Source organism: Plectropomus leopardus, chromosome 9 (assembly GCF_026936395.1).
Source record: "Plectropomus leopardus strain MGB_pleo_1.0 chromosome 9, ASM2693639v1, whole genome shotgun sequence".
Lineage (NCBI taxonomy): Eukaryota > Metazoa > Chordata > Actinopteri > Perciformes > Serranidae > Plectropomus > Plectropomus leopardus.
Genome location: NC_142184.1, coordinates 7,836,786 through 7,859,299, shown reverse-complemented (window position 1 = coordinate 7,859,299; position 22,514 = coordinate 7,836,786). Strand labels below are relative to the sequence as shown.

Sequence of the window (22,514 nt, the reverse complement as noted above, 5' to 3'; positions counted from 1 at the left end):
ACTGCACTGGTTTTGGGTGATAAACCTGAGAGTATATTCACAGCCTCACCGAGTACGCGTGCTCCTCCTTTGCTGGAAGGCCTAGATACCTCTCTGAGAATGCAGCACCTGAGAAAAGTGGAATAACTTTTACTCAGATACCTGAACTGTGCCTCTGTTCCATCCATGGACTCAGTGTTTGAATAGTTAATGACATGATTTCAACTCACTGTAAAGCCTGAAGTCAGTTATCGGTGCCACAGCAGCTGTGCACTGAAAGAGCTTATCTGTTGCAGCCAACATCTTGAGAGATAAATAACCTCCAAATGCCTGTAAGGAGAAACAGAAACAGCTTGGTGGTTGTAGCTTGGTCAAAAGCAAATAGTTCCTACATAAAACTGCTCACAACAAGGTTTGTGGATTATCTTGAGTCATGATTTCTAGAAAGAGACATTGCCGTTGAGTTTTTCAAATGAATTTTTTTGGCCCTTTGAGCACCACAGGCCGAATGCCATCTACTTTCATTATATTACAGAGAAGGCAGACATCGCTACAATCGATATTTCCAGCACTCTACTATTTTTGATTTTGTCAAATGTCTCCTTAATGGCTTCAATAAGAATATTGAGTTTCTAGGGCTAAAAAATGTTGTAACCTTGCCATAGAGGACCATCCGACGGTCGTCAATGTAAGGCAGTTGCATCAACAACCTGTGGAAATGTCAAAAAATCCTGTTAGCTAACCACACCATTCTCACGTGTTAATCATACAGCTGTATGTTGTTGCATAACTGCACTGACTCGACAACTCCCAGATAATCTTTGACTCTAACTGAGCCAAGCTTGCGTGGATCCACAGCGGTGGTCTTCTGTCCACGGCCGACCCCGCTCCTGCCGTCCACCCAGGCCAAGGCCACATTGTGTGTGCCGGAGAGGACCTGAGGCCAGTCGAGGGCAAATTCCTCTGTCACCGACTGACTGCCGGGTACGCCATCTCTGAGCAACAGGACAAACAGGATCAGCAAGTGCGATGACAGATGTTGGGCGTGGCAGAGCAACAAACAGGTTAAAGATCAGGGGTTGCAGAACAGGTGACATTAAATAAGTGACGCTTACACGATGATGAGGAGAGGGTGCAGGTTGGCCTCGTAACCCTGAGGTAGAGATAGTTTCAGGTGTAGATCTAAAATGAAAGCAAACAGAGATTAAAGGTCAGTTGTTGCAGCTACATTTAGAGCCTCTGCCTGAAAAACATCTGAACCTTTGAAGCACAAAAGTGTTATCTTTAAAAAAGAGGAATGTTCCAGTACACATACTACCACACTACTCAGTGCGCCAGAAAAAGATTTTGTATGTCTGTATGACAAATAAAATAAGACAACAAAAATAAAATATAACCAAGAAAAACGAAAACATCAGAACGCCCAGCAGGCATATTCAATAAACGAACACAAGTATTTTATGTCCGAAAAGGAGTAGGAGGAAGTGAATACTTATCCAGTCCTACACCTACATACACATATACATATTTGCCATACACACCTTGATCTAATCAAACAGGAATTAAGACAAAAAAAGTCAAATTTGCTAAAAATACCAAAATGTTGTACCGCATCTGATTGTGGAAGCCAGCATGTTTTTCTAGCTATTCTGACCCACAATCCTCTGACTGAGGTGCTGACGGACGACAGCTCAGTCAATCAATCGATCAATCAATAAATCAATCACATAGAATCTGCAATGTATTAGTGTTGTCAAAAATACTGATTTCAAAGCTGAACAGTTGAAACATTTTCAATACTCATTTTCCACACTATCGATTCTTGCCACCTTTCTCGCTCTCTTATTGAATATTTACCACACTCCTTCTGTTTTTCTCTAACCAAAAAAAGAAAAGTCACAATTGTCATGTTATGCCCTTATCATAATTATCATTTCATCAATATGTTAAATAGTATGCCCTCCATGCTAATTTTCCCTGTGCTATCAATGGTATAGAGTACTTTTCAAGATATTGCATCAAAGTTAGAAATCCCAGTATCCTGACAACACTGCAATGTGTGCAGTTAAAACTTAAAAGTTAAAACTACAAACACTGCAAAGAGACAACAGCAAAGATCTCCCAGTTGATCTCTGTCTCTGGCGAGCTCTATCATTTTTTTTTTTGAGGTAACTTAAGATCTGCTGCATTCAAAACCACATACTTTTTGTTTTTACTTTAAAATGTTTTCTACAGGCTGCGGTGGATATATGAGCAAAATCACACAAGGTACAACTTGAGTGAAATGTGATCCTGTCAGCTACTTCAATCTGTGCATCTGTGCAGTCTTTTTTTTGTCTCCTCTCATATTGTGGACTGCTGATTTATAAAGCTTCTGTATGCCTGTTTATGGCACCCCGATGGTCCTTGTACTCCGCATTCATGTGGTGTGGAATAATCTGAAGTTAATCTTGAGTTCCTGACTGGGGCAGTTTATATGCACACCGCCTCAAGTCAGACCAACAATTCACAAAGTCGACTGTCACGTCTGCTCCTCTGCAGCCTCTCCTCACACACCTCTCCTAATCAGCCTGATTTCGACGAAAATGTTGGTGTATGAGTTGCTGGTTGGATGTCATACATGCCGAAACATGGCATATAAAAGTATATGATTGGTTAATGGTAATGAATTTCTTATTAATTAACACATTGCGTTTTTTGCTCACATATAATTTCTAAGATGATTATCGGTTGCAACTGTTAGCTGCTGTCCGCATAAAGCATCCTGGATTATTATTACTCAGGTAAAGCAATATTTAAATAGTTTTAGAGGATGTAGGTGCAGCAACATGTCTGAGATAAAATCACTTTGTAATATAAAGCTTTAAATCGACTTAAAGTTCAGAAACACACACCAAAGTCAACTCAGGATATGGGACCATCAGAGGAGCTCGTGAATGCAGCAGTAATCTATAGTTGCTGATTTTGGAATGATTTAACCGAACTAGTGTGTCACAATTACTCCATGCAACAGTAAATACTCTGTAAGGGCAACTGCAGTACTGAAAGTGAAAAGAAAAAGTGTGTGATTTTGAGCTTTAATCCTCAATCTGAACATGAACAAACATGCACAATCACTCTCTGAAAGAATACTTGGCGCAGGTCCTATACCGAATGTTCTTTTTTTTTTTCCTCAGGACAGAAATGACTAATCACCTAACGACCAAATAAAGAAAACAGTTGGTACTTGACAACATTTGTCCCTTCCAGGCTGAGATACTTGCAGCCAGTGCTTTTTTACTTCTGCTGCTTTTCACAAGCATTTAAACCTCTGAAAACTGAAAAAAAATGTTTTTTTGTTGTTGTTTTTTAAATGTGGGTATAGGCAATGAGCAATTTGGCAAGAAATGTCTCTAAAATTGTGGAAAATGTAAAAGGTGACAAGAAAATTACATGAAAATTATCTGTGGGGGATTATTAGATGTTATTAAAAAACTAAGGGAAAATGTCCAGGAAATATAACTGAATGCATAACAGAATTTCTTTCCCCCTGTGCATAATTACAGAGGTGCTTTGTTATATGTGGTTGTGTGTGGTTAGCTGTGAATGAACAGCTGTAACAAATGCAATATCCTGTTAAGGATTAATAAAGTATCTTTCTATTGAAAAAAAACCAAACAAACATATTTTTCAAAATTATTATTAGTATTTCTTTCAAATCCTTTTTTTCCTTAAGGTCGTTTGTTTTTCTTTTTTTCTCTTGTTTTAGTTGCTTATTTTAAGTAATTTTCTTGTATTTTTTTTCTCGCACATTTTTTGGCCATTTCTTGTTAAATTGCTCATCGCCTTTTCATGCTTTTGAAAGAAATTGAGCCAATTTTAAGGTTTCAAAGGGCTAAAGTCATTTGACTGCCAGAGAATGTCACTCAAGGTGTATACTCAGTACCAAATCACATGAAATAGAGCCAATGTTTTCTTAGTTGTACCGTGGTTTTCTGCTGGGAGCGTCCTGAACAGGGTCTCAGGGAGCCTCTTGTCCTCCAGAGCTTTAGATAGAGGGCTGTTATCCTCCAAGACGACATATCCTACAGGAGATTAAACACCAGTGTGTCAGATTATGAATTATAAACATCAAAACAGACACATGAGGCCATCACATTGTGGGCTAAATCCTGATTATTGCCATTTAGACAGCTCTAACAGAGAGTCACGTACAGAGGGCAGTGTGTACAAGCCTGGAATCAATGAATCTACAATGTGGTGTGTTTTAAAATATCGCCCTCTGCAGGCTGTAGCAGGAAACTACAGTCTGTGTGTGTGTGTGTGTGTGTGTGTGTGTGTGTGTGTGTGTGTGTGTGTGTGTGTGTGTGTGTGTGTGTGTGTGTGTGTGCGTGTGTGTGCGTGCGCGTGTGATTATGTTATTAGACAAGCAGTTGTAACACTCACTGGAGGGGTCCTTTGTACTGTGAACTGTCACTTTAGGGATTCCTGGGCCTGGGGAGTTTTTCAAAAGAAAACATCATAAAGCCAACTGTCTGAGCAGTGTGACGCTTCAAAGCACATTCCTCGCCCATGTGTGTACGTCTGTGTCTCATTTACCTAGACAGTAGAGGTTGAAGTGGGTTTGATTGGGACTGAATTCGGCTTTAAAGAAGCGACATCCATCTATGAGGTTACAGGAGACACACCGGCGCTGAAACACTCCGTCAAGGTCAACACTGGGAAATAAAGAGTAAAGGGTTATTGACCACACGTTAAAAGAATGAGACAGCCTAAAGCGGTTTTGATTTGGTCCAGGAGTGGGTCAATTAATTGCCCGAATATTAAGGAATTGTGTCAGTGTCTAGAGACAAACTATTCCAGCAGTTGACTTTTAAGAAACAAATGGGGTTCAATAAGGCTCGACACAAAAGCCGTTATACAGATTGCTCTGTTAGGCGGTGTCGAGTCTCTAAATGACCCTCTCCACTCCGCTGCTTACAAATTTCATACAGGATTAATCACAGACCGAGTTTAAACAAGCCATCGTCCCTCCTCCATAATATTGTGCTATCTCCTGAAGCCTTAAAGCTATGTGAGCTAATAAAAAGATATGAAAGCTTGGAGGTTGATGAGGGAAGAGACAAGTGTGTTCATCACAGAGGGGACCATAAGTCTCAGAGGTCCTTGTCAACTGAGAAGGTTTTTTTTTTAAAAAAAGTGTCAATTCAGCCCTGGGTCTCAAAGTATCTACTGCAGACACGATAAAGATTCACATCAACACATCAGTGTGCAGTTGTTCTTCTGAATGCGTTGTTGTCATGCTAGAGGCGTGGCTCCAGGGCCATGGTAATACTGGAGAGTCGGTCCGCTCAATGTTTCAACATCTATCGGATACGCGGCAGTACAGATATTCAGAGTGTCCTGAGGATGAACCCTGGAGACTTTGAAGATCCTCAGTCTTTTTATCTAGAGCTACAAGCAGGTCAAAGTTTGCACTTATTACATTGACACACATTTTAAACAGATATTCATGGTTCCCAGACTATAGGTGGGTTTCCATTAACTCTCAAATTGCACAAATTGAAATTACAAATATAAAATATGCCAAATGGAATTTAAAAAGATCCTCCCATTTATTGCAAAAACATTGTAAAGCTCGTATGAGGTGGTATTTTAGGTGATTCAAAAAAGCCATTATTTGCAAAACAGCAATGGAAATACTTTCTTTTGGCTTTAATAGGTCACATGATGCTATGGCTATGCACTTGTCAGGGCATGATGCAGCTATACGACATGTTATTGTATCTCTGAACTCTTCAAAAATTGTGGTAGAAGCAGAAGTTTTGAATCCACAATTCCTCTGTCAAATCGTGGTCTATCACCTCCCAAAACTCCCTCATATGTGGCCGCTCCCATGTATAAGGGGCTTGCCTTTCCATTTCCAGCTCGTATAACACATCTACGTCGCCTTCGACTGGAAATAATGACAGGTAGCGCGCTGGCTGCAATAGAAATAAACTTGCTAATGTTTTTAACATCCATCGCCATGCTTCAGTCATCACGCGATTATGTTTTATTGACATTTCAAAAGTATCACGAATTTTATGCCCAAATCTGTGATGGAAATCTGCCTTATGACTCCTAATGACTTTGGTGGTCCCTTGATTTTTCCTGTGACACGACAATGAGGTTAACATTTGAGATTTTGAGTAAAATTAATTGTTCTTTAAGTCAGTGGTTCCTGACTGGTTCAGTCATGGGGGTCCACATATCTCTTTATTCATTAGTTCAAGGTTCACAAATTGTAAATACCACATTTTATTTCACAAAATGTGAACAACACATTGGCTTAGAGCACAATAAAAGAAATAAAACATACTGCGAAAATAACAGAAATTGGACTTTAACATAAAAGCTCTCTGCCAGAAATTCACTGTACTTAAAAAATAAAGTGTTTTTTACAAACTCAACACATTTGCCAGTCACTTTTGGACCCACTAGTTGGGAACCACTGCTCTAAGTCAACTTTGGAAGAAAAATTACTCACAGTACTTTGTAGGAGTACAGAGATCTGCTCTGAAAAGTGACAAATTAAGATCGCTTTCTTCGTGAAATCAAGGAACTGCTGGGTTACTGGCTGTCAACTGGCAAGTTTAAATACTTAACTTGAGCTCATACTTTAATCAATTTTTAAGCTGGCGTGAAGGTAGTGGTATCATAAGACAATCTATGGCATGATTCAAGGCTAATCAGTGCAAGTTTCCTCTCATATCGTGCCTTAGAATCACCTGAGAGGGCTTCAAGATAATTGAATGCCATGTTGGCCTCAATATTCTTCAATCAAAATGTAATTACAGGTTGTGACATTCACCAGAAAAAGATTTTGCAGAGTACAGACCATAGAATACACACCACTTTCCTCCAGAACAAAGGTAGTGTCAATCTTTTGACGTCACAATGACTTAAGAAATTGAATGAATTGACATGAAATTTTTTTAAAGACATTATTGTTCCTAAACTTTTCATGTACACAGGCCAAACTAAAAGATCAAAAAAAAATTCTTCCAAACGTGGTTTCTGTCATTTAAATTAGTTCTTATCACCCTGTTTGTTTATCTTTAATTAGTATTTGATTAATTAATTATTAATCAAATAATTAATTAATATTAATTAATATTTACACAGGAAAGCATGCTTACCTGTAAAGGTGTCTGCTTTGTCTGGACTCCTCTGTGCTCAGGAAATAGCTGATGATGAGAAAAATGCAACACAAACAGCAAGTTACTCAACACTATGGAATAACTGCAGATCACCTTTGGGTTTCTTAACCTCATCATACTTATTCTGGTTATCAATTATTCAAGAAGATAACATACATCAGCATGCTTAAAAAATCAGTGCATCACATTTAATTTGTAAAATACGACAGAGGATTAGGGCCATGTTAAGAATATGTAATATTACGTGAATAAAGTAGTAATTTTACAAGAAGAAAACATGTAATTTTACCAGAAAGAAATTGTAATTTTATGAGAATAAAGTGGTAATTTTGCAAGAAAAAACTCATATTTTTACAAGAAAAAAGTGGTAATTTAATGACGGTAACCTGACTGTGTGAGGAGGGCACAACACACAGACTGACAGTGGTTGCCAAGGAGGCTGTCTGTGCTCTCGCCTGTTTTATATTTTGCTGGCAATATGTTTATTTCCATAATATAATATCCCCTTTATCCTAAAAATACAACTTTATTCTCGTAAAATTACGACATTATTCTCATTATACTACAACATTATTCTCCACAAATTCTGACTTTTTTCTCATAAGATTACAAATTTTTCACATAAAATTGAAACTTTGTTTTCGTAATATTACCACTTTATTCTCATAATATTCAGATTTTTCTAGTAAAACTATGACTTTATTCCTGTTAAGTTAGTTTTTTCTCATAATATTATGACTTCATTCTCGAAGACTATAATAAGTTTTTGCTCCTAAAACTCAGCTGTAGTTAAGCACCATTATTGGAGGTGAATTGAATCAATTGTAAAGTGGTTGTGAATCAAAGCATCATACGTTGATTTCTATATGAATTCTATATCTATTTCTATATGAATATAAATACTGTGAGACAGACTGACTTGTGCGGAGGCAGGGAGTGGTATCAACCTGAAGGCTTTGGGACTGCAAACGTTTGACTAGATCAACAATTGACTTTTCTTGACTCTCTGTGATGCTCACATCTCAGTCAGTTGGTTCATGAGGGGTTTCTGCCCCCAGCAGGATAAAGACAGATTTAAGTGATAATCTGTGGTGTTCAAGTGTAAGTAATCCTTCAGCCTCCTCAGTGGTAAACACTGCCACAAGCACAGTCAGGGTTAAAGCTGTTTCCTGTGGCTTTTTCACTGAGATCAATGCTACATGTGAAAATGTCCCTTTTAGTTATTTTTTAATGGGCAATCTTGTGTGTACTATAAACCACAAGTCTGGGATAACAAAGGAATTTGCTCCTCAGTAGCTGACACGTTTGAAATTTGCTCTCGGCTTACAACAAGAGATGATCATTTTAATGATGGCCACTATTCAACCCCACCCCCCGCCCTCCTCCCGCCTGTCACTTGTACATTCATAGTAAGGCACTGCAAGCTGCTAAAGGCGCTGAGAGGTGATTCACTTTGGCTCTCACATACATTTTTCCAGCCTTCTCATCAAGCGCGCAGAGCACGGTGACGTCCCAGCTCCCCGATGTCAGGAAGCGAGGGGGGACGGAGGGGATGGCAGGCTGTGTTACACAGAGAAAGAGATGAAGAGTGGTGTAGAAGCAGGCAGATATACAGAATAAAAATAGGTGCAGCAATACGGCAAGTTCGTGTCAGGGAGTCGGGGGGGAAAACTGAAGATAGGTTCATAAAGTTAAAGCACATGAAGGCACTGTTGGCTACAGAGAGAGCTCAGAAACAGTGCTTTTTAATTGTTGTTCATTTTGACAGTGAAGTTATAGAAACACAGGAGGGAACTTTGGATTGATTCTAGATATGATGGATAACAGAATGGGCCAACTGGGCACCAGTCCAGGCCCAGGCGGCCAAATTGCCAGGGCCCCTCAACCCTTCACTTGCAAAATCTCACTCAAATTTACATATAATGACCAAGAAGAGACAGAAAATTACCACAAAGAGATGCAAACCAACAGCAAAGAGACATAAAATGACTATAAGGCAATTCCAAAATTACATCAGAGAGATACAAAAAACTACAAAAAGATGCAAAATTACAGAAATTATTTGAATAAAATGACCTCAATGAGGCACAAAATGACCAAAAAGACACAAAATGACCTCAGTAACATAATAAATGACTTCAGAGACATAATACAACCACAAGGACACAAAATGACTATAAAGCGACACAAAATGACAAAAAAAGACAACAATGACCTCAAAGAGACACAAAATGACTTCAAAGTGACACGTAATGACTACAAGGAGACAGAAAAAAAACCATCAGAGAAACAAAATAAACCCTAAAAAGACAAAAAAACCCTCAAAGACATAAAATAACCTTAAAAAACACCTACAGAATGGGCAAAACAACCACAGAGACCACTACAATTCAATCCCCAAATTACCAATAAGGACACAAAGTGACCTTAAAGAGACACAAAACGCCCTTAAAGAGATAGAGGCATAAAAACACAAAAAGATGCATGTCGACTAAAGACACCACAAAGTCTGTGTGTCTTGTTGGTGGGGCCATTTACATATCAAAGCCCAGGGGCCCATCGTCTCACAATTCACCCGTGTTCCTAAACCACTAATGGTTTGCATTGACCTAAACATGCAATACTTTACTACCAAACAGTGGTAAAACACGCCTCTTTTTAATACCAAATTTATTTAAAAAAATAAAAAAATAATGTATAGACTATGTTTCTAGAAAAAAAAAGAAAAAGCATCATTAAATGTTTTAATTGCCCCGCTGGGGATGGATAAATTGCTAAATTGAAAAGAACTGAACTGTATTACTTCCATAATATGAAGTGCAAACGAGCATTAAAGTAATAATGAGTGAAATGACTCTGACGATAAAGGTGGTGTTTTAGGAATTAGGGAGAAACACAAATGCAAACAAACTGCTTCAATAACAAAAGGGGAGGAGGAGATGCTGCTGAGATCTGTAATCAAAGTGTTTTATGTACCCCCTGTTAAAATTTTATCGGCCAGTTTTATCAGAAATTATTCAGGGATGACTTGGGGAAGTAAAAGTTAACTGCCCTCAAAACTGACCTGAGCTGAGAGGCCGGCGATGTGGTGAAACTCTCCACGAGCGCCCTGTTTGGCCGGCAGGATTGTATAAAACACGGAGCCGTCGGTTGAAAACAACGGCACATCCTGTTGGAGAAAAAAAAAATCCCCATTTCAGCTAAAAAAAACTTTTAAACAAACCAGATTCATTCTGTTGTTCATCAACAAGTTCTCACATCCCACCATCCCAATTCACCCGTTCATCACTCGTATCTCTTCCCTCACTCCCATCCCTCGACCTTCACCCTTCTGCCCTCTTCCCTCCACCCCTTATCTCTTCATCCCTTTATCCTCATCCTTTCGTCCATCTTCAATCACCTTTATCCATTGACCCTCATCCTTTCACCTTTTACCCCATCCCTCCCCTCACCCTTTCATCCCCTCATCCCACGGTCCTTCAGTATTTAAATCCATCATATGTAATAAACTAATCTAAATCTTTATCTTACGGTCTTTGTTAGTAAAAATGTTATGAAAGAGGAAAAACACAAACCTGCCGTTGGTTCTGCATGATGTCCATCGCCATTTTGTGTTTCTATTGATATCACAATACAGAGAAATATATTACAAAACACCATTCACAAAGCTAAAGCTAACTCAAGCAGCACTGTCTTAAGAAAGCTTATTAATTATTAAATACAGAAATAATAAGACATTGGCAGTAGCTAAGTGAAATCTGTGAGGATTTACAGAAAGGGAACAAGCAATAAAAGACTGCAGTACATCACTGAGAATTCTTCTCATGCAGCAAATGACCTTAAATATTAATCCAGCCAGAAGACGTCTGAGGGCTTAAGGAAATCAATCCCAACTCCCAACACAGCGTAAAAGAAGCACAAATTCTATTAAAGCCGTGTATTGCAGCGGAGGCCGTTTGTGGATTACTAATGTGGAACGACTGATGACCGCTCACCTCCGAGCAGGCCCCCGTGGTGGCCTCGCACACGCACAGCACTGATTGGTTCTGGGCGCGATTCAGCCAACGAACCGCGAGGCGGGTGCTGCTGATCCAGGTCACCATGGAGATGTAGCTGTCTCTGAAGAGGCGATGCAGAAAATGATACATGGGGAAAGTGATTGGAAAATGGTGCACAGGAATGGGGGAAAAAAAGACGATATGAGTTATAAAATCTGACAGGTTGTGTCTAACGTCTTTAAGTTTTTTTCTGTTTTTATATTCCACTCAAAGACGTAGTACCTGGCCCTGAGGGAGTCTGGAGGCATCATCTCCAGAGTGTGAGCTGGACCGTACAGATTCACCACAAACAGACTGACTGATGGGATGCTTGAGCCAGCCTGTGAGCACAACAAAATTAAAAAAAATCCTAAAAACTTTATGTTGTTTTTTAAAAAAATCTCCTTAGCCACAAAATGCTAGTCTGTCAGTCCAACACTTTGGTCCTGATTGCAATGTTTGAAAACGTTTTGATAAATTGTCATGAAAATTGGTGCAGATTTGTTTCATTATACCCAGAGAATAAATCCTAATGACTTAATGAAGATTGAAGTTTTAATTTTTCCATTACTGTAGTTTATAGCTAAATACCTGCAAAACTAATGGCATTCTCATTAGGCTTAGGCAGTATCACAGCATTACAGTATACCAGAGTATTTAGAAATCCCCAAGGTGTGTTTTTTAGTACTGTCATGAAAACAGGCATTCCTCTTTCTATTAATCTCACTGTATGTAGAGCACAGCACGCATCCCCACCAGAGCTCAATCTCTGGTCCCTACTTCTGAAACAGGAAGCTGAGCTGAAAGACACAACAGCACCTAGTTACATGTTACCTTAGGGTAGGGGAAAACCACATTGGAGGGGTAGAGACCACCTAAGAAGTGAGGTATTTCCATCACAGGCGTGTTAGAGTTGTTGATGGTGAGGTACGCCAGCCGTGCCCCGTCCACGGACCACCAGTGGGCAACATATGTCAAGAGCACCTCCTCTGTTTTAAAAGACACGTGTAAGAAGTTGTTATCTCAAACTCAAAGCATTCATCAGCTGTTCATGATTATTGTTTTCAGTTTTTTTTGGCAGACGTTTCTTTCCTCTAAGTGCTGGCAAACATCCTACCTTCGTAAGTCCAGTCAGAGAGCCCGTTCACCACATTCTGCTCCAGGTCAGTGGTCGTGAGACGCAGGGCTTTGCCGGTCACACTCGGCTTGTAGTAGATATCGCCGTCAAACACATAGGCCTGGCATGGTTGACACAGACAGACAGTGCCAATCCATTATATCAAAGACAGTGCAATTGAAGGCTTTATCGCTGGCCGCCTGAATCGAGCACCGGACGCCGTCCAAGAGTAAATGAATCATGGGCAAGCACATGCACGCAAGTGAGAGCCAATACATCTTTACTTGCCAGTTAATATGCTGCAGATGAACACCGACATAGCAGCAAAAGCCAATTACATTAGTGGGAAGTTAGATGAATTATTTTATGAGTGTAAAACAGCCCCATTATAACCACACGCTCTCTGCAACCTCTACGCTGGAGTTCATCTCATAAAGACAGTGACATGATATCATTGATGTTATCGTTATGAAAAGGATGTCTATCGACTTTGCTATAATGGATTGTAAAGGCTGAGAAAAATCAACCTATCATATTGACAGGTAGCTGATTCAGGTGACACAGACAGACAGACATTGATCAGGTGACTGAGTGAGCGTCTGGCTTACCAGCTGGCTCCCCTGAGGCCCCCAGGAAGCGTACTGTAGCGCTGTCTTCTCCCTCTCTGGAGGGTTAAGATCCAGCAGCTCCCTGGAACACACACAAACACTCAGACATAAGCCCTCCGTCAGGGAACAGTCTACTGCTTAAAGCCCTCTGAGGTCCATCCATGCCCTGGCCTTGAGCCTTGCTCGAGAGAGACACTTTTTACTGTGAGGACAAAAGAGCAAGATGCAGAGAGGGAAAACAAAACAGAGAATGGAGTTGGTTCATGCAAGAGTGCAGCATTTCTTATTCACATATTCCTAGCTGCACTTGTTTTCTTTCTCAGGACAGGCAAACATTTTCCTCCAAGGCATACTCAGGCAACGATCGATACTGCAGGTCCTCCTGAAAATCCAGAACCATTCCTCAAAAGCTCCAGGGATCATCCACAGTTTTTCCCACTGATATAATGCTGAATATGAATCTCAGGCAGTGAAATCTGAATTACAGTACAAACCTCACGTCAGGGACATGGAGCCTGGAAAGAACACTGACGAATGAATGCATGTCTGACGGAAACATGAGGCTCTGAATCGATGGGACACACTCTGGAGGGGGGACGTTTTTTGGTTTTTTTTTCAATCCGCAGGTCTGCTTGCATTGGTGACGCTCATGCCCAGTGCAGCCCATGCATTAGCATTCATGATTCCACCTACCCATTAGCCACATTGTAGATAGCATAGGAGGCTGTGAAGGACTGAGAGAACACCTGAAAGAGGTAGAGGATATCATGCACACAGGTGTGCTGCACTTAGATGACAACACACACATATTTCAGTGCTCAGACATGCTCATACATGTGTATAAAAAAAGTTAAACGCAAATGAAGGTTATGAAGGACACTGCTGAGACCAGGGCTGGGTAATATATTGATATCATAATATTAGATTAGATATTACCTTAAATGTTGGACATCATAAGTGTTGTCTTTTGCAGGTTTTAAAGGTCCAGTGTGTGGGATTTAGGGGATTATATTGGCAGGAATGCAATATAATGTAATAACATAAACAAACAAACATAAACAACAAAATATCTGTTTTCTTTAGTGGCCAACACAGGTTGTCTAATCTTTAGCAAACACTACTGATGAGATTTTAACTGGGAGTTTTAATATTTGGGAACAGTAGTATCCTAGCTAACATTAGCCTCAAATTGTTTGGCATCACTGCAGCTAATGTATCACAACTCTAATCATCAATATTTTGAATCCTGAACATCAAATATAGTTGAAATTACTGAGGTGGCCCTGAAAAGCCTGGGACCAGTGTGGGAGGATTTAGTCTGGATCTGTAAACCTTTAACATTTCCAGATAATCTGGGCCAAACGTTGGTACCAACCAGGTTCTCAGATCGGATTTGTCATCAGATTATTGAGAGGGATTAATAGGGGATAAATCAGCTATAACCTCCTGTAGTCTGAGCCTGGTTTATTCATTTTATCCACAAAACTGATGATTATTTATAAAATTGTGTTTAATTTTTTTGAATTTATACTTCCAATAATGTAGCAATATCAATATCCAGGTATATTTGGCTAAAAATACTGTGATATTTGATTTTCTTCATATCACCCAGCCCTCGCAGAGACCAACCTTACAAATAAGCAATAAGCAACAGGAAGCTGTGTTTGCACTCTCTAATGTCTACAAAGCACCGTATCAAGTGGCTTATTGCTTTTTTAAGAGGGCAGCAACATTATGCTACAAAATTACAAAGGGAAATGTTCTATGGACCCTTTATCAGTAATTCTTTCATAACAATTTAATGTTATTCTTCCACCTAAAAAAAGCATAGGAAGCAAAGTATCTTTGTGTTCATTTTCAAAAGACAGTATTTTAGCTTTGGTTGTTACTGAGCCAATCACAACTACTTTACACTTAATTTATTCGAGTCATATAACCACTGGCAGCCATTTCATCCACATTACATCATTATTGTGATCGCATCTGAATAACAGCAATTCAGATCACAGGGCGCCCTTAAGACTGAGCAAAAGCCACAACATTAAAGATGTGACATGTGAAAGGAAGGCACAGCAACTGAGACAGACATGCTTATTAAATAGCATCATTACGGCTAATATCCTTCCCACTGAGATCTACTGTGGCTGGCAACTCTGTCACAACCCTGACACAGGCATCAGCAGCTCGATGAATAATTAAATTAACACGCTGAAGAAGACCAGAATCAATGAATGTGCCGTGTGTGTGTGTGTGTGCCTTAACCACAATTGATCATGGCATTACCTGATGAATTCTCACTAATATATTGATTTTTACTTTTCTTTTTTTCCCTCATGCAAAGGGTTGGAAGCAGGCTATTTGCCCACTGGCCCCTGAAAGCATGACCCTGCTGGAAAACCAAACCTAAAGAAATTAAATGTCACATCCTCTACACAGCACACTTAGTGGTGAAATTGGATTTTTCCTCAGTCTGTTGTTAGAAAATGCATGGATGGAGTAAAGCTGCAAGGATAAAGGAGGGGGATATAAATTCTATGGGTATCTAAATGAAACCGAATTCTGATTGCAAAGTCTAAGCATGACGGGGTGTTCAGGAAAACAGCTGTTACAGTTGTGGCAGAAAATAACGGCGAGGACAAATGCTACACAGTATCTGGGATCAAATACACTTGTCTCTAGTTTCTATAAAACAGCAGTCGTGTTTTCTTTTTTGTAAAGTGTTGTATATTTACAGGAACTACTACAAAAACCAAGCAACTTATAAACATCAGAGTGAAAATGGGAAGGTGGTTGCAAAAGAAATGTCATCAGTAAATCTAAGGAATAAGTTTTATTTCGTTTTATTTGTTTGTTTATTTACTTTATATTTACCTATATATTTATTATTTATTTTAATGGCAAAGAGGATAATTTAGGCTCCCCAAATTCCAGTAGACAGCAGCTTGGATCAAATTAATACAAATACTTCTGAAGAACACAAGTGGCTTAGTTCTCCTATTTGTCTTGTGTTGTGTTTGTTTTCATGTTGGTGATGTTTGACTTAATTTGTATTGCACTATTGCAGTACTTTATTTTTGACAACAGCTCCTTTTTTTGTAGCAGAAAGGGAAGTTTGTCCCAAAGCTTGCTGCTGTACAGTTACACCCTACACCATGATGAAGTGAGCTTCATTCAGCTGTGAAGGTGACTGCAAACCGAGTGACACTCCGAGACGGAGTTGGAGTGAGTAGGGTCCAGTTTTGGAAAGGCCCCCCACAGCTGACAGGTCGACACATAATGAAGATCTTGAATTAGCGGACCAGCGGGTGCAGCATCACCATGAGCGCCGGGTTCGATCAGCGGTCTATGATTTGTTAAGGAACCCTGAGATTCTGCTCATGATTTAACATCATGGAGCTGGCGGCAGGGGCTGTACATTATTGTGTGTTTGTGTGTGTCAGTGTGATAAACAGACGGAGAGAGTGAGAGCATCTGTCTTGGAGAGGCAGAGTGAATTCTAATGTCGCTGCCAGTAACATATCATAAATCCTCCAGATTGCTCCGCTCCCTTACCCTCCTTTACAACCCGCCCCCTCCCCAACCCATGTCGCCAAAACAAGGGAGGGGGCATAAAACACAGATTAAACACTCAGAGGATAGTGCGGGATAATGTGACAAAGGAAATTTACAGAGATTACAACACCCTATGCATGTGCACAGATATTGGGATATATTGTGTGCTGCAGGATAGACAGTAGAGAGATGATAGCATCAACATTGTTCCTGCCTCACAAGCATTTCTTAGCAGCCCCACTACGCGCTGCCTTTGATACCAGCACCCATCGGCGTTTGCTGCAGAGTGCAGACACGACTCCGCTGGCATCTTTTTTGTCCCTAAACTGCACTCTCTTGGCAGGTGCTGGTCCGCTTGCCTCCACTCATCAATCCCAAAAACCTCCTCTAAAGTCGTCTAAAATGTAGGTCCTTTCTTCCTCCTCTTGCACACTAACCCGTTTAATACAAACAGGCTTTGAGGAAAGGCATTTTCCTGTCAGAAATCTGCTTTCTCTTGTTCCTATGTGGCCAAATCCCCAACTCACTTCTATGTACACGCTCTTATCAAAATCCATTTATTTTCACCCACCAGGCTCAAAACCTTCCCCAAAGCCTCCAGAGCTAATACAAAATCCGGAGAAGCCTTTTAACTTTACCCACAGCCTGCTCATCCATTTCTCTCCGCTGCAGCTTTCTGCTTTTAGCATCCCTGTCATTTCTTTGATAACCATTCTGATTGATTTCAAATGGGCAGTGTATTGGAGGGCAAATGGTGCATATCCCATTTTTTCTCCCCACCTCCCTCCATCACAAGTGGCTTCCCCCACTGCTCTCTCCTCTCTCTCGTTCTCTGCCACTCTCAGCAGCGCGCCGCTCCTCTTTCGAACAGCAAAAGCTGGCGCCTGCCGCAAACTGCTTCAGTCAGCACAAATCCCCCCAGAGATAGATGGAAAAAAATGAGTGAGAGTGAGGAGAGAGAAGGAGGGAGCTGGGAAGACAGGGAGGATGGAGGAACAGCTCCCTGTGCACACAAGATGCCAAGCATACAAACATTTCTAAATATACTAATGATTCCAGGTGGCGTGCCCACTGCCTCTGACTTCCTTAAGTGTGAGTACACACACACAGCATACAGATGAGAGAGACAATTCTTGCTGACATCAAAGCAAGAATGCTAATGGCATAAATCAACCCACAGATTGGACAAAGATCTAAGACCTTTCTCTGCGGAGATACGTGAAAACTGATTGAACGTATGTTAACCGCTCAATAATTCAGTTAGAATGGTTGCGCTGACGAACGCCGTAACACAGCAACAGGCTCATTCATTCCCCCCACACACACAGAAAATATGATATGCAGTGATTATAGCACATCTCTGAAGGAAACCCAGAGATTGAGGAACGAACGCAAGAGAGAGAGCAGCAAAATCTGCTTTCAGGTTTTTAATAAAAATGTGGGGGAAAATGTGCTGAGGGCTTTCATTTCCTCCTAATTCTGTTTTCTTCTGTCGCTGATTACTTGCACATTACACGACTTGCCTGCCCTTTGAGGAGCGGCTGAACTATTTATTAATGGCACGGGTATTTACAAAGTGAGACGGCTGGAGCTATGTGGTGTTAAAGCAAAGGAAGCAAAAAAAGATCTGTGTTTAGTCTCTACCCTGACGCTTATCTGAAAACCACCTGCGATTGTGATTCTCGTCAGCTCCTCATTAAAATTCTCCACCGAACTAGCAGGGGCGATTTCATTACTGCAGCTCCAACTTTAGCTCTCCATCTCCTTGATCTCCCCTTCCCCCCTCCCCGCTATCACACTGATCACTCACTCTAAGCTTTCCTCAACCCCCTGCACCTTCCGCCATCAGCCAGTTTAAATATTCAACTCCCCATATGTTATCCCAGTCATTTGGTGGGCGGTGTTACGGAGCTAAAGACTGCTGCAGTAGCAGAATCAACACACACACACACACACACACACACCACACACACAGAGCACTTCTCTCCAACCTCCTCCGTCATGTTCTTGCTCCGTCTCTGATTAAGATGCATGTCACCGATGGTTTGCAGCCAGACATGTCGAAGGGTGTGTGCCTTAAGAGCGTGTCTTTGATATTAGATGATAATTTATGACTTTGAATGTCTACTGAAGTCATTTCTGGAACAAATCAACCTGGCATTCAGAGAAAACTTACCGGTCGAATGTTATACGCCAAGAGGACAAACCTCTTGTCTGCGGACACTTGGAATTTAGTAGTGGTCAGGTCCTGCAGACAAAAAGAAGAACCATTAGACGAGAAATGATCCATTTGTTTTCCTGTGAATAAGGTCGTAGTGCTGTAGTACTCGACATTGGTCTTGGTCTTGAGACCGGTCTCATAACATCATAACGGCTGCCAGCCTTCATAGAAATCAGAGGAAAATTGTTCATACACACACATAAAAAATATCACTGTGAGGCATGAAGGAGGTCTGCGCACTGTTTAGCTCCACATAAAAAGTTTATATTATTTCTTCTTGAAGGCAATGTTTTGATCTGCAAGATCTTCCGGCCAAATTATGACTCAATATTGACTCAGTATTCAAAATATGAAAGACCATAGATCTGTTCTACAGCCCTGTTATTTTCAATCAAGAAAACACACCTCGTCTTATTTTTCCTCCAGCTTGATACATGATCAATTCTTTAGTCTCAACACATCTTGAATATTGTATTGCTTTGCATCATTGTTCAAATGCACAAATTTTACTGGATGTTTAAAAACAAAAACTCATTCCCTTCTTCAAAAATCAAATCCTTCTAATTACTTAAAAGACATTTCACAATTTTGCTCCACCAGATATCAGTGAGCTGATCACTGGTCCACTAACACTCTCAAATCAGCCTGGTCTCAATCCCAGGGTGTGAAAAAAACATCGCTGAGGCAGCAAAAGCTCTGTGTCAGATACAGATGCACAATGCACCCTTTAGCGTCTGATTGAGACACACCGGGCTTTCAACCAACTACATGTAAACCCATCACATAATTATTAGACAGTCAGAGATGGATGAGACAAAGGACCGGTATTCATGTCCTGTGTGACACTATAAGTCAGCACATTTTGTCACATCAGTTGTTGGTCAAACGAGTCATTAGTATGGCTGGGTATCACTTAAAGTATTATAATGCTGGGGCGCCCAATAACTCAGTTGGCAGAGCTGGCGTCACATGTACAGAGGCTACATCATCGCAGCAGTGGTCACGGGTTCTGGCCTCGGCCCTTTGCTGCTTGTCGTCCCCTCTCTCTCTCCACCTTTAATGCTCGATTTGTCCTATCAATAAAGGCAAAAAACCAATAAAAATATTCTTAAAACAAAAATTTATAATGCTTGTATCAGTACCTGTATGCTTTAAGTGATACCAATCCCAGATTCCCGGTGCGAAAAGAACTGAAAGCAAATATTGCTTGACTAGAGACTTTTCAGGTCTAGTTGGTACTGGGTTATTTTAGTCAACACCTTAAACATATCATAAACTGAAACCAAGCCTTAGTTTTTAGTGAAATGAGTCACTAACGGCTGACATGACTAACATTAATCACCATGTTTTCCTAACAGTAAGGCCGTAACACACCAAACTGTCCGTCAGCCGTCGGCTTTAGTTGGGCTGACGGCGTGCGCCCCTGGCCCTCACCAAATCTTGTCTGCTTTTTTTCAGCCAATTCAGCATGTTCAATTGCCGGCAACAGTCGTTGAGCCTGTCAGTGACGAAATCACTCTGATTGGCCGTCCAGTGCACGATAAGATCGCTTTTCTTCTGCCACTGAGCTCTTGACAGACACGTTACCTGATGGACTGCGTCGTTGTTCACTGGCACACAGTGAATATGTTTTGTTCTCTCAATATTGGGCTACATTGTTGATGTGCTAACTGGCCAACGACCGCTGTCTGCTTGTATGGAGGGGTATCTCCTCTCAAGCAGTTGCACAACGCACGTGCAGGTTTGCTGTCAGTTTAGTGTGTTTCTGTGCAACTTTTTGGCTGAGACACGGCGATGTGAGGTGACGCAGCAGGGGGCTTTCGTAGCTGCTAGTTCTCGGATGTCGGCTTGGTGAGTCACGGCCTTACACCTAACTGTTGACCCATCCCCCTCAAGATACAACGCAAAAGGCTGCCAAGGCGTTAAAATATGACGAGCAGGGATGAGATCTCAGTGCTCAAGTGATCAGAACAAAGGTTTAAGTTTAAGACTCGTGCTGAACGCACTTTTGCTCTCCTGTCCTCCAGGTCATGAAACAGTCCCCCTACTGGGTGTCACATTAGTAATATCTGACAATATTAGCTCTATGTCTTCCTCTCCCATGAGTGTGCAAAACTTGCCTACCAAATAATGCATCAAAATGACAGTTGTCCTGGTATCCAAAGCGGTAGAATCTTACAAGTTTTTAACAAGTTGAGGTTTTGGGAAATTCCAGGTTACACTTTGGTAAAATCCTGTGGTGGAAAAAAGCTAAAACTCTGTTGAATGTTTTAAATCTCATTTCAAAACCTGTTTGTTCTCAGTGGTATGTTATTAAAGTTTCCTTGTCCTCATTTGTTCTTATTCTTTAACTTTTTTTGGTAGTTTTTTCTATAGATGCTTTTCTTTTTTTGTAACTGTGAAGCACAGGTTTTAAAAAGCGCTCCCTAAAAAAAAAGTTTTACTCAATACTGTGAATTTCCATCTCAAAGTTTGACTCTATGTGTAGCTAAAACTGCCTCAGCCGTTCACTTATTTAGGGAAACCCCATGTGTTCTTGGTATTCATACAGGAATATATCTTTTTCTGGAATTAGCAACAGCGGCGGAGAAAACAAACCCTATCAAAACGCAGAGGAGAGGCTTGTTCTCAACCTGACAGCACAACCCTGCTTTAAGCTCCTCTGCGATGACCCATATAAGTCTGTCAGTGTCGCGCAGAGGCGGTGTTCCAAATGATGCCCTTGCTTAGAAAATTCTCTTTGAAGGCACATGTTGAGGGCTCACAGAGCAGCCAGATTTTGGGGGGAAAGGAGCCGATACTGTCATGCCGCCAAATCTTTTTTGTCTCTCTTGAGTGTGGGATGTGGAACAGCGGGACTCCACAGCTTCTCACTCTCAATCTGGAAGCACTTTTGGTCGGTCAATTTGTCCAGCTGTCTGTGGACAAGAGCCAATCAATACTGAAATGTGTCCTCTGTCCTCAAAAGATGTGTTGCTGTAACTCACCAGGGAGCTGTTGTCCACCAGAGTCGAGGTGAGGTTGCTGTTGAGGCTGAACGACAGGACGTGTCCCTCTCTGGTGCGGAGAGCCACTTCGTTTTCTGACAAGGTTAAGACAGTTAAGGGAAGAGAGTCCTGTGTTATTACAGTGATGACATAAATCCACAGAGGCAGTGATGTGCTGTAGGTCTAAAAACCAATGGCTCAGTTTCAGCCCTGGGGGAGATCATCAGATTTTAAACTGCCGTGAGCACTTTGTAAGTCAGGACTAATTTGTGAGACAGAGCAGGGGTCCTTACCGTTCAACCATGCCACACAGGGGTCATGAACTTTGAACTCGTCACTCTCCAGATCCTCCATGGTGAGATGGGAGCGGAGTAACAAGTGAGACTCATCTTCAGACGCAGAGAGACAGGAATTAATTAGTTCATCAGGAAGTGTGTCATGTTTACAGTAAAGCAGAGTCTGAGCCTGCTGGAGTCTGGCCTATATTTCTGCTTTGAACTTTTTTTTTTTTTTTGCATTTTAATGTCACCGTTAATATGTTTGCAACATTTGTAAAGGGCTTGCCCACATAAAGTCTCCCTTTGAAGCAAAAGTCAACATTTTGGGAAAAATGCTTATTTGCTTTCTGGCAGAGAATATAATGACACTCTCATATTTGTAAAGTAAATATGTGGCTACTGCCAGCAGCTGCTTTGCTTAGCATAAAGACAGGAAACAGATAGAAACAGCTAGCCTGGCTCCGTCCAACGATAAGAAAATACGCCTACCAGCACCTCTAAGGCTCACTAATTGACACATTACATAAACTGTGTAAAAAAATGGACATAACCAC

General features: G+C 40.9%; 1 protein-coding gene across 1 annotated transcript in view; it reads right to left on the bottom strand.

Moving 5' to 3' along the window:
• Positions 1–22,514, bottom strand: part of LOC121947204 (inactive dipeptidyl peptidase 10) — a 35,486-nt gene that overhangs the window by 2,660 nt on the left and 10,312 nt on the right. The window contains exons 4-24 of the mRNA XM_042492141.2: positions 21,976–22,071; positions 21,683–21,777; positions 18,651–18,722; positions 13,616–13,668; positions 12,923–13,004; positions 12,315–12,435; positions 12,032–12,186; positions 11,441–11,538; positions 11,156–11,279; positions 10,736–10,777; positions 10,225–10,329; positions 8,629–8,720; positions 7,140–7,187; positions 4,558–4,676; positions 4,405–4,452; positions 3,945–4,043; positions 1,095–1,161; positions 780–974; positions 635–689; positions 210–309; positions 50–108 (exon numbers count right to left, since the gene is read on the bottom strand). Coding sequence (XP_042348075.1) covers positions 50–108; positions 210–309; positions 635–689; positions 780–974; positions 1,095–1,161; positions 3,945–4,043; positions 4,405–4,452; positions 4,558–4,676; positions 7,140–7,187; positions 8,629–8,720; positions 10,225–10,329; positions 10,736–10,777; positions 11,156–11,279; positions 11,441–11,538; positions 12,032–12,186; positions 12,315–12,435; positions 12,923–13,004; positions 13,616–13,668; positions 18,651–18,722; positions 21,683–21,777; positions 21,976–22,071 — 1,925 coding nt within the window. The remainder of the gene's footprint in view (positions 1–49; positions 109–209; positions 310–634; positions 690–779; positions 975–1,094; positions 1,162–3,944; positions 4,044–4,404; positions 4,453–4,557; positions 4,677–7,139; positions 7,188–8,628; positions 8,721–10,224; positions 10,330–10,735; positions 10,778–11,155; positions 11,280–11,440; positions 11,539–12,031; positions 12,187–12,314; positions 12,436–12,922; positions 13,005–13,615; positions 13,669–18,650; positions 18,723–21,682; positions 21,778–21,975; positions 22,072–22,514) is intronic.